This window comes from Trachurus japonicus, chromosome 18, assembly GCF_045865225.1.
Source record: "Trachurus japonicus isolate A0001 chromosome 18, Traja_1.0".
Classification (NCBI taxonomy): domain Eukaryota; kingdom Metazoa; phylum Chordata; class Actinopteri; order Carangiformes; family Carangidae; genus Trachurus; species Trachurus japonicus.
The window spans coordinates 29,875,583-29,888,306 of record NC_140924.1 but is presented as its reverse complement, the minus strand read 5'-3'; the positions used below and the strand labels follow the sequence as shown (position 1 = coordinate 29,888,306).

General features: G+C 44.5%; 1 protein-coding gene across 16 annotated transcripts in view; it reads left to right on the top strand.

Annotated features, from left to right (window-relative positions):
* LOC146969602 (nuclear factor 1 B-type-like) overlaps positions 1 to 12,724 on the top strand; it is a 70,611-nt gene that overhangs the window by 6,281 nt on the left and 51,606 nt on the right. For 9 of the 16 annotated variants that reach the window (XM_085759074.1, XM_085759071.1, XM_085759062.1 and 6 more), the window contains exon 2: positions 3,264 to 3,795. In XM_085759074.1, coding sequence (XP_085615200.1) covers positions 3,264 to 3,795 — 532 coding nt within the window. Of the gene's footprint in view, positions 1 to 192; positions 675 to 3,263; positions 3,796 to 12,724 lie in introns of those variants that run through there. The other 7 variants (XM_085759072.1, XM_085759068.1, XM_085759060.1 and 4 more) reach the window with 2 other exon arrangements.

Sequence of the window (12,724 nt, the reverse complement as noted above, 5' to 3'; positions counted from 1 at the left end):
AGAAGGTGCTGGGTGGTAGATAGGGGTTGTATGTGTGTGTGAGTGTGTTTGGAGGAAGAGGAGGAGGTGGTGGAGGAGGAGGAGGAGGAGTGTGACTGTGTAATTACGTGGGTGAAAAAAAAAAAAAAAAAAAAAAAAGTTGGGTCTGATTTGCTGGAATTGCGCAGGACCGAAGGTGCACCGGTCGATTTCATATCAAGTTTGGTTAAAGCAGGGGTGAACATCACACACTCGGCGCCCTCTGAAGCTCCACACAATGCTTTTATGAAGCAGATATCAGTGCACCGAGACGCGCAGAGAGCCCTTGTAGTAGAGAGGAGGACGCAGCAGCAGCGAGCCCCGTTTTGCACCGGCTTTCTACGAGAGTACAATCAGCGGAGTGCTCTCTGTGCACGTCAACTTTCAAAAAAAACAAAAACAGACAACCTTCTGCAGAAAATCTCATTTTATCCGCGGAGACGACAATCTTGGATCGCATTCTTAAACAAAAAAAAAAAATCCATGGATGTTATTGGATAATCTTTTTTTGTTTGACGCGGATAGCAGCTCCACAGTCTTGCATGGTGCACATCGGTCCAGGAATGGCGCGATAAAGTGATCAGAGGAATCAGTCCAAGTACACTCACTCTCTGTGTAGCCGTCTCGTCATGTACTCTCCAATTTGTCTCACTCAGGTATTTGTGTCTTTTTTTTTTTTTTTTGAAATGTTCATTTAATTGCCGTGACTTGCAGGTTTATAATGATATTAGAAACTTCTGTGTGCGTGCGCCAGGGTTGCAGTTACAGTTTTCATCTCTGCGTGGGGAACACTTTCATAACTCTTACTGATAATGTCTTTTTTGTCTTGTTAGTGAAAATATAGCGCTAAAACGAACCGAATTTTACTTTGTTTATCCTCATTGCGCACGTTGGTTTTATAATTGTGGTGATTTTAACTTTCGAAATCTTAGATTCCACCGAAAGTACTAATGCAAAAAAAAAAAAAGTCCTATAGATACCTAAAAGTAAGTGTGCGTCAGTCTATCTGCGCTCTTTTTGTGCGTAAAGTTGTGCGTAAAGGTGATTTTAAAGAGCAATCCAAAACTTGGCGTTCTTGACAGTCCTGTATAAGAAGTGTAGGTATCTCTCAGGTTTAATTAGGTTATTTGTGTCCTCTAATAACCTCACACGCACTTCCCGGCCTCGCATGAGCTGTGTTTGTATTTTTTTTGCACCTGTATATTTTTTATTTGGAGTAAAAACCCCTATATTTTAGGGAAGTGAAGGTGGAAGGAGATAAAGCCACTTTCACTGTAGGAAGATCAAACACATGATAAGGTTGATTCAGCCTTGGACAGAGTAGCTGACTGTTTTGGCTGACTCAGTTTTACTGTTTATATTTTACTTGGCATAAGTAAGTGATTGACTGAGATGTGGTTTAGTTTGTACTTAAGAGGATTGTGCTTTTATGGCCCCAGCTGAAGTGCACTGCATAGGCCCTGGCCAAGTCATTTATCTTTAAAGCGTTTGGCTTCAGACTGGTTGAAAAAAAAAAAATTAACAGAATATTTAAAGTGTTTTTGAACAGGAAACCAGGAGTGAAAAGGATTTCGGAAGCAAGTCGCTGCAGATCACATTTACTACTAACTTTTGTCAGTTTAATTGGAAACTTTATAGCGAGGAGGTGACATTAAAAGGAGTTGAGAATTATTATTTTTTTTAAAAACCTCTTTTAAACAGACTGTGAATATGTACAGCATCCGTAGTAAGTATCCACTGTAAATATAAAACATATCAAAACTGAAATCTGTCAGGAATGAAATGTTAATTCACGCTACGTGTTAAAAGATTACAATATGACATCAGTGTACTTGGAGCAGGGTTTTATTGGCCCTAAAGTGCAGAGCAGAAATGTGGCTTCTCAGAGGAGCACCAGCAGCACCACACTCACAGATAGGGAGTCGATTTCTGTGGTTTCCTATGGCCTGCCTGACTGGCTGCTTATAAAAAAGAACAATATGTGGTTTAACTCTTCAGAAGCTTGCTCCAAAAAAAAAGAAAAGACACAGCTTCTAACTTATTAAATTTGACATTTTAATGACCTTAAACAAAGATAAGTTGATGTTTCCACATCTCTCACAGCTGCTGTAATTTCTGACGACTCTTAAATCATTTGCACCATCCTCTACATCCCTGCACCTACAGAGGAATTGTATTGATTGATTATGATCATTTGCTTTAGAATTACTGCAGTGTTATTGGTGTGAAAGCCCGTAGGCCAGCGAGCTGCTGTGCACATATTTTGTGAGGTGTTTCTTTTTCTTTTTTTTATTATTATTATTCAGCTGAAGAGGTCAAGACGAATTCTCTCAAACGGGAACAGTGGAAGTTTTATTTTAGACACTTTTTTGGAGTTTAGAATTAAAGATGATGTGAGATAAAGTTTTACACTCTCATTGGGAAAATACACTGAAACCTCCAAGAGGGAATAACTGATACGGTGTGAATATTTCCACTGTAATCACATTGTTATGTCTGGGAAACTAACATAAAAACAAGTTTTTTTTTCCAACGATGGAAGATTTTTTAAAAAGGAGGCAGGAGGATATTTTATTATCACTGTCTGACCTCAGGGTCTTGGAATGAAGCAGAGCAAGTGTCATTCCCCCGAGTTCGTTCCCTACACTCAGCCTTGTGTATGATGCTCTGTTCTAGAGAACTCGCTTCCTTCCTAATAACGTTTGCGGCGGCCCACCAGGCCCGCTCCGTCCGAGGTGAACGTGGGATAAGTTCACGTTCCGAGTGTGAAATAGTTTTGATAAGAGATATGCAAGTGGAAGAGGCGCATGCTCCATGTAGCAGCAGCAGCAGCAGCAGCAGCAGCGCGAGTCGAGAGTCCCGCTCAGAGCATGCTGGAGAAGAGAGAGCGGAGACACGAGTGCTATCAGTCAGCGGGCTTGCTGCTATTGTAGTGCTGGCAGTTGATGTAAACAGTGGAATTTCCTTGTCATACCTGCACTACATCCTGATACATCCAGAATGGTAAAAAAACACAGTTGCTATATGAAGAGAAGCTTTATTTGCTGCCACTAAGATGTGATGTGACTGATTATGAGGAATTGTTAGTTTGTGGTCTGACTCCCCTCCTGCTTCAGATTAGCAGCTGACTAAACCCATATTTCTTTTTCATGTCTCGCATTAGTTTCTGACGACATCTTTTTTCTCTCTCCTTCTCTTTCTCTCACTGCCCCCCCTCCCCTCCTCCCCCAATTTGGACGCTCCAGGATGAATTTCATCCCTTCATCGAGGCACTTCTCCCTCACGTCCGTGCCATCGCCTACACGTGGTTCAACCTCCAGGCCAGAAAACGCAAGTACTTCAAGAAGCACGAGAAGCGGATGTCCAAGGACGAGGAGCGCGCGGTGAAGGACGAGCTTCTGGGCGAGAAGGCCGAGGTCAAGCAGAAATGGGCATCCAGGCTGCTGGCCAAGCTGCGTAAGGACATTCGGCAGGAGTACCGGGAGGACTTTGTCCTCAGCGTGACGGGCAAGAAGCACCCGTGCTGCGTGCTGTCCAACCCGGACCAGAAGGGCAAGATCCGCCGGATTGACTGTTTGCGGCAGGCCGACAAAGTTTGGCGTCTGGACCTGGTGATGGTCATCCTCTTCAAAGGCATCCCTCTGGAAAGTACAGATGGCGAGCGCCTCGTCAAGTCTCCACATTGCACCAACCCAGCACTTTGTGTCCAGCCACACCACATAACAGTGTCGGTCAAGGAGCTGGACTTGTTTCTAGCATACTATGTCCAGGACCAAGGTAGGTTCAAGCTCACACTGTGTGTGTTTGTTTCACTTTGTGCGTGAGCTAACGCGCATGTGTGAATGATGGCGTGGCCGGGGTCGAGGGTCACACGTGTTACTTTTTGGCAGCCCCCCTTTTTTGCGCAGATCGACCGAACGCACCGGCACATTTGCAAGAAAAACAAATAGAAGAAACATCGTAGTGGGTGTGTGTGTGTGTGTGTGTGTGTGTGTGTGTGTGTGTGTGTGTGCAACATACATTTTTACATGGTTCAAATATGGCTCATTAATAAGCATAAAGACAATCTGTAATCAATACTAAATGTACAACATGCTTTTAATGTGTGTTTGCTCTGCTGTTCTCCAGTAGCAGCTCCTACTCATGTTCACTAATTATTCAGTTACCATAATGGACTGTGTGTGTATTATCTCGTACACACACACATCCAACACACGCTTGTGCTACTGCACACACACTGTGCACCTGGAGAGTAAGTGGAAAGTTGCAGATTAGACTGGTTAAATTAAAATAAAGCATAAATCTAATAATGAGCCTATTTACTTTGGGTTCTTGTAAAGCCTTCGCCATTTCAATTTAGGTTTATATTGACAGTATATTTTAAAATCTGAGGGTGACCATATGATGTTAAAAAAAATACGGTCTTCATCCCTATAGTTTCTATTATACAATATAACATTATGTCATTTTTAGATTAGTTTGTTATCAAAAATTGCGTAAATTCTGTTTTCAATTGAGATTAAAAACACGTATTGCCGATAGAAGTGAGATCACAGCTTAACACTGAAAGTGTGAGTGAAATTTGGCCCTTCCTTGTATTTGCAATAAATTTCACTTGTTAGTTTTCAAATATATATTTTTATATATATATATATATATATACAAAATGGTTATAATGTGTGAGCGTGTTTGTGCTGAAATGGGGATCTGTGTCTTTTCTTCATTCCTGAAAAGCTGGTTTCTTTCAGATGAAAGCCTTTGTGAAAACTGAATCGTGAGTCTTTTTTTTCCAGCTCAGTGTGAAATAGGGGTTAAACAAAAAATTGTTGCCAGGTACTGGAGTAGGTTTTTTTTTTTGTTGATGTGAACATTTCATGATTGGCTGTGTGTTAAAACATTTTTCCTTTTCAGAAATAATTTATGTATTGCATTGATGTACGCCGAAAACTAGTGTATCCTGCACACTCATAAAATCATGGCATTTACTGAAACGTTGCTGATGATTTTAGCCAAAAAAAATTTAACACAGGAAATTCTTTTTCTTTCCAAAGTGTAAAACTAGAGAAAAGAAAGTGTGAATTTTCACCCAGTATTCGACTACAGAAAATCACATTTGAATCTGATGTTCCATACTCTAATTAAAGACAGACGCTAAACAAGTTCTGCAGAAAACATTATTTAGAAGGAAGGTCTAAATTCCCAAATTATGTGTTCTTTCATTCTTATTTAAATATCACATCTACTGATTTTTATCAGAATTAAAGGCACCTTTATCACATCCTCCCAAATACATTCTCTGTCTGCAGCAGACCAGTTCTGTTACAGCACATAATTAAATTTCAATCTCTCATGTCTCTCATAGGTTTGAACTTCCTCCCTTTATGTGCACTCACCATAGGAATCCCCCCTATAGTATTCCCTGTTGAAATCCCCCTCTGTTAAATCTATTGCAGCAGCACAGAATAACCACCAACGCTTTTGCTATTGAGGGAGAAATGGTGGTATAGCTAGCTCATTATCATCAAACCTTGAGCGCCATTTTGTGTTTGATAAGTGCCAGGGAAAGCAGAAGGCACAGCACAGAGACAATAATGGTTGCCACTGGCACCGGGGTTGGCATCAGACCCTCTTTTGTGTCTTTTGTAGGATGCCACCGCTCCTCTAGTTTGCATCTGCTGCATTTTTAACTGTTCAGCACCAACTTGAGAGAAAGCTCCTTTGGTGCTTTTTTTTTTTTTTTTTTTTTTTTTCTAATATTCACCATTTAAATGTGAAGCTAGCGCCTATGTTGTGTTGTGTCACGGACGGACATTTCACTTCACTTTCACAGCTTTTATTTTAGGGGAGAAGTGTCTCAGCTGTTTGTCTCGGAGGGGAGAGCAGTTTACTGGCAAGAAGATTCATTTTAATGTTTTCAAACGGACTCCGTATCGTACTGTTCTCTGTTGTCGGGGGGTAAATTCAGTCTGATTCACAACGCTTTGCAGATCACAGCGATTATTTGCCGCCGTCTTCAAAATTTTTCTCGTCCCAACTTTTGGCAAATACAAAATAGCATTCTTTTAGCGGGATCACAGAGACGGCGATGCTTTTTTTTCTCCTTCTTCTTTTTTTTCTTTTTCGTCTTTTTGCAAGCTACAGCGTCTTTCTCTTTTCTCCAAGTTACCAAGCAGTGCCCATCTCTAGACAATGCAGCCATATTGTGGTAGCGTGCGGCATGGCGCCATTTTGTTTTGCAGTGTGCCAGGGAGGCAGGCAAATCACCAGTAATGGTTGTTAGAGGTTTGGAGGTTGGCATCAAACCCTCTTTGTCTGCTTTGCAGCATGCCTTTGATTCGTTGGTTGGCATCCGCAATGCAGTGGGCACGTTGGAAAGTTTTTTGACAGTGGCAGAATGGAAGCTGCTGCCTTTGTTCCGCTGCAACTGCACGAAACAAACAAACATACAATCACAACACAAAGAAACTAGCAAACGGCTCCGTCTCAAACAGAATCTGGTGATTTGTGCGAACTGCTGGAAAAAATCGTTTTTTTTTTTTTTTTTGCGGACCGAGCTCCGAGGGTTGTCCCTCCCTGCTCCCTGTTGTGTAATTGGAACAAACGTCGAATTTGTTGTTGCCGTTAATTTACTCGACTGTATTTTCTTTTCTTTTCTTTTCCGTCTTTCTTCCCTCTTATTTTTCGTGGCAAAAATCGAAAACTTCCGAGCGTATTTGTTTGTGGTTCTGGTGGGTCGCTGCCTGAGAAAGGTCGTGGGGTTGGCAGCGAGTGTGCTGGGTGAATTTAGAGAGGGCACTCAGCCCCCTTGTTCTGGGGCACAGACGCATTTAGCCAGGCAGAGCTGTAGCACCCATGTGCATGCCCAGATGAATGCCCGCTGGGAAGTAGGCTGGGGGCTGGGAGTGGGGGTTGTGGCATCCATTGTGCCAACTGGCAGTGTTCAATACAGGGCCCTGGCTTCTCACACACACACACACACATACACACTGCTGTTGTACTTCGGTGCGCCGCTTTATCTTTAACTGATAAAAACAAGAAGTGCAATTCTTTTATTTTTTATTTTCCTCCTTTGAATCGTTGCCTCTCCCGCCTTGCGTTCACTTTTGCATATCCAGTTTGACAGATTGATGGAATAGTTGTAACAAAGCGTGTCAGACAATTGTCGTGTTCGGACATGCTCGAGTACTGCAGGCCTCGTTTGTATTTGGTTTAAGCTGCTCATCACCGCTTCCTCAACAAATGCAGGAATGCAGTTACTGTATTGTTTCCGCCGAAAGTTCTCGGCCCTCTGGAATATTCAAACGTCCTGTTCTCATTACGCATGCATGCAATTAATAAAAACATGGAAATAAAATAATGAAACGGACACGTGTGATTAAGGAACACAAGGATAATATAATGAAGAATTTGGAAGAACGTTGGAAAATGTCATGTAAATTCTCGGCTGTTTATTTTCCAAAATAATATCAATTATGAATGAATTCAACAAGAGGAATTAAGTGGGAATGTTAAAAGAGAATAGGAATGAGTGGAAAGAGTTGGCAGCATTTTGAAAGGGAAGTGGATTACCTCATAAGCAGTGACAGAAAGGGACTGCTGAGGTAGGCCAATGGAGACTAAAGAAGTCAAGGTCAAGCAGCTTTCCCATTACTCTGGTGCTGAAAGTTAACACAGCCATAAAACATCATTACCTTGACGCCCCCCCAGCCCCCACCCCCACCCAATAACTTAGTAACTTCTTTTTTTTTTCCGCCCTCCTGCTCACACCGTCATGATAGTTTGTGGAAATGGATGGATTACCTCTGTATACACGCTGCCATGTTAATGGAGACCTTGTTTTACGAGCGCCAGACTTAACCTCTGCCCCCTCCCGCCACCGGGGTCGTGACCTTTTTTGCAAAGGGATGTGGCAGGGTGTCCTCTGAAGTTTAATTGAGCAAATCAGATCAGTGAAAAAACGCGCCGTCGCAGTGGCCCAGGGCACGTGGAGGAGGAAGACTTTTTTTGCCCTGGGGTTGGAGGTGGGGGTGGGGTTGTTGTTGGTGGTGGTGGTCAGGGGAGGAGGCGGCAGCTCGTAAGCCCCCCTCGTTGACCTCCACAATCAGGGTCAAACCGCGGCGGTCGCAGTATCACCGGAGGTCTCTTGGCAACTGTTTCCCTCCACTCCCCCGCCACTCCTGGTTTGGCTGGTGGTCCCTTGGTTCACTGGCCTAAGTGGGGAGGAGTAGGCACCAGTGACTCCCCCACCACCCCACACCCAACCACCCCACCACCCTCTCCAATTTCTCAGGCTGCATAGTCTGGCCGGTCCCTATCTTCAGGACCGGCCGCTGCCTCCTCCTCTCCTCTCCTCTCCTCGCCGCGCCGCGCCGCGTGGGGCGGCTGTTTGCATCTTGTTTTCCGCCCAGCTGCCTCGGAGGCTTTGGTCAGGCGGCCAGTGCGGAGGCCTGACCTTCTGGGTCACAGTGGAGGTCTGTGACTAAGCACAACATCTATCCCTCCCTCCCTGCATCCCCTTATCCTCCTCTGCCATCAGGAATCACCCCTGCGGCACGCAGCCCAGGCCAAATGACTCTCTCTCTCTCTCTCTCTCTCTCTCTCACTCCTTCTCTCCCGGTCTCTTTTCTTTTCTCACTCCCTGGCTTTCCCTCAAGCCCGAGACTCCGACCATGACAGCTGTCCCAGGCCCAGGCGCTTGGCCAGAGAAAGGGTGTCTGGGTTTGTGCCAGAAGTGTGAGACAAAACTTGTTGTAAGCAGACAGCATTAAGGACACTACTGTTTGTCCTCTTTTTTTTCTTTCTTTCCTTTTTTTTTTTTTTTGGTAGACCAAGTCAAAATTTTCAGCTTTAATGTGAAGTTTGCTCAGTATGATGAAACTGGCAAAAAGTTGGAGGAGAAGTTTTTTCTCTTTGAGTTGAGTTGAATTTTATTTTTGGACGCGAATTTCAACAGGGCACATCCAGACAAAAAATTCAGCAGGATTTTAAAAATACAGATTCTGGGAAAGACCTTAACCGATGACTCCAGAGCCATATAGATAAAAACTCTTCAGAGTGAACTGCACAACCCCGTGCTTAGCTTCCATTCTGGCTCCCTTATTAGTATGCAATACAGCCTGCGGTGTCTGGCTACCTCTCTCTCAGAGCCATAACCTATCGAACACATTCTCTCAATCTAATCCACTTAGAACTCCCTCTCAGCTTCACCGCTTGCCTTATTGATTTCCGCTTCCCACTAAATGTCTTCCCGATCCTTTTTCTCTTAACCCAGGAGCTATTTATGTTTCGCAGTGCTCTTTCTTTCTTGCTTACTTCTTGCTTTCTTTCCCTCTTTTTTTTTGCTTTCTCTCGTTCTCGCTTTCTCTCTTTCGCTTACTTTCTTTCTGTCATGATGTCTTCACTCCCTCCCCGGGATCTTTTTGGTTGTTTGTGGGTCTCCATCTGACTCTCCTCCGCCTCCCTCTCCTCTCTTCTGCTCTTTCTCAAACACTAACCTGGGTGCAGTGCAGCCAGGTTGCCTGGCTCAGTGTGGAGCTTGTGTTATTAGCAGCGGGGTTTTGCTCGAGCAAATACCTCAAGGCTTAAACAGGCCGTGTTACCTCCTTAGCCCTCTTTTGTGTGCCATGTGTACATAAATCTCCATGGAAACAAGGCAACTCGGAGCAGAGGGCACTGAGAAATGTGGATGCCTTCTTTCTCAACAAAATTTACAACTCTCTTTTGCTGTGCTACAGTGTGTTTAATTTGCTTGTGTCACAGTTTGCACTGTTGCATCCGTCAAAAAACCAGACAAGGCCTTTTCTTTGGCATTCTGAGGCTCGGCCATTGTGCTGAAAAGCCTTTTCTTGTGTATTTCAGCAGGAGACTCACTTTTGCGTCTGTGACTACACTCGGTGGAGGAGCGCAGTTTGTGTCATTAGTCTATGGTTAAGATCTCAGCTTCTCCACACTTTCCCAGGCTTTCGGGGAGGACCCCAAATGCATTTCAAATCCCCCCGAGGCCACTTGACTGGAGGACCGGCACCTCCCACCTCCCCGGATAGATTCCCCACCCCCACTCTGTCTGCCGGTCCTCCCAAATGAAGACAAATGGGGTACATTCACCCCCTAGCCCAGGCGCTACACTGTACCTCACTGTCCTGCCTTACAAAGCCGGCTCTCCCCGCTGCCTGAGTCTCTCTCCCCGTCCGGTGTCTGCCCTCTTCTTCTTTGCCATCGGACGAGCGTAACCGCCAGACAAACTTCCAGTTGTCCCAGCTGCTTGCTAGACTGGTCACGTTGGACTTGAGGGTCTGCTGTGGGAAGAAGGATGAGGGGAGAATCAGAGGTTTTTTTAGATAGAGAATTCACGTGAAGAGCTTTTTTGACCTTGTGTTTTTTTCTTTCTTTCCCTAAGTCAGCCAGGAGAAAAGCGCCCTCAAGTACCAGACTGAGACTTTCATGTAAAAGCCAGTCCCCTTTACCCAGGAAGGAGGCTTGTTAAGAACCAATGAAGGGGAGAAAAAAATGAGAAGGGGTAGTAGGTGGGGTGTGATGGGGAACTTCGGGCAGGGATAGACAATCAGAGTGGTTGCCCAGGAGACACTAACTTCTCTGTGCAGCGCTCCCCACCCTGCTTTGCCCCATCAAAGTCTTTTCAGTCCAGACAGGGCCGATCAGTGGCCCAGAGTGATGGTTGTCTCTTCCTTTGTCTGGCGGTACAGTACGTCCCATCACTGTGACGGCTCGACAAGACCTGAGCGAGACAGAAAAAGAAAGGGCTGCCATCGCAGCGCTGTGCAAAATGTACTTTTGGGTGGGCACGTTGCTGTTTGGGGGTGGGTGGGTGGGTGGGGGTGAATCCCTGGAGGATTTCTTTCTAATGTCAGTGCGTGGGTCAAAGTGGGGATATGGCGTCTGGGGCTTGGGAATGGCCTGCTTGGGACGGATTCATCAGCTCCCCATTGAGTTGTCAAAGCCAGCCAAAGAGCTTCCACTCCTCCCTCACATATGTCAGGTTCACTTCTCTAAAAGCTCCCAAATTTAGAAAAACCAAGTCCCGATCAGCAAAAGACGCCAAATACTCAGTGTAATAAAGAATACAACCACAGTAAGAAAAGTTACAGAACAATAGAAAAGACGGCTGGGAAAGTGATTTACATTTTTAGCACTTACATAAACATGCCGTCTTTTATGAAAGGCAGCATATTTGAGCAGTGGGGCTGTGTGTGATTAAAGTGAGCCATGCAGAGGGAACGGCAGGAGGAGAGAAAATATGGACACCTTGTTGATTGGATCGGCATGAAAATCTCATATCTGTGGACCACCAAGCCGGCAGATGTTAGAGATTTTCTACAGATTGACTTCCTCCATTGTGACAGTTTTTTTCGCGCTGTCTCTTTACATTAACGCAGCGAAAGTGACGCGGCGGAGAAGGGGGGAAAAAGTGAGCAATGCAGCGTCTTCTGAAAGCGATTCCCACATAAATATTTGAGAGTTGAATTTAGCCGTGCCTTGAACACATGGTGCACAAAAGGCAAAGTAAATCAGAAATTCCAAAACAAAGGTTTTTCTGGGAAGGAACATTTTTAAGATTCGATTCCAAAGCTAAACGATAAAATTTAACAGTCCTATCACTTCTTGTTTGTCGCACCTTTTTGCAAAAAAAGTTTCATTTGGTGTGAATTTGAATATTTGAATCAGTTTGAATTAGCAGGAAACTGTGGGTTTGGTAATTATGAAACCGTTTTGGCCACTGTGCAACTACTTGCAAGTTAGTCCACTGCTGTCTGGGCTCTGTGATTAAAGCCTGCTGTAGTACTAACAAGGATGGTTAATGAAGCCCATTATTTTTACTGGGGAAGAACAGGGCCGGTTACCATGGTGTGTTCTGAAAGCCTATATGATCTGGCTCCAGATAGCTCGAATTCTTCTCAAATTGGCCCACTCTCTGCACTGGCACAAGGCTGCAGCTGGTAGTTGAGCTGCACTGACTTTCAGAAAAGCTTTTCCAAAGTTTTTTTATACGCTAACACAAAAATGCACACGTGGGGACACGTGTTTACGCTCATACGCCCAAATACGTAGGCTCGCAGAAAGCCATAAACTGTTTCTTTCCACACACACACACACACACAAACTCACACCAGATTATTGCTCACCTGCACTTCAGCTCATTTAGCTGCGGGACTACATTTAGATTCCATGAACCACAGCTCCTCAATAACACTGCTCTCGCGTCTCTCGTGCAAAAAAAAACTGAAAGTGAGAGCGCTTTAAAAGCTTGTTCCGGATTTACCAAGTCAGGATTGTAATTAGGCCTCCAACATGTGCGCAGACCTACAACCCGCAATTACACTGTGGATTCTTACCAAAAAAATAACTCCACTCCACCATCCCTCCAAAAGCCTCATGGCGCAGCCCATAATCTGACGGAAACGTAGCCAACGAGAGGTCATCGGCCTTAACTAGCCTTCATGTTGTCTCTGCAGTGTCTCTGTTCCAGCCTAATAAAACACAGATCCCGTCTAATTTGAACTTTGTCCATTAGGGCCATGATGTAATAGCTGATCTTCCCTCATTGTTTTCACAGGGTTGTTTGCAACCTGTGGTCTGGGATTTCTACAGGCTTAACATAGCCTTTTAAGCAGTTATGATAATGACCCCTGTTGACCTACAGATGGCTAAATGAGTAATGCTCCAACTCATCATCTCTTATGGGAGCTCA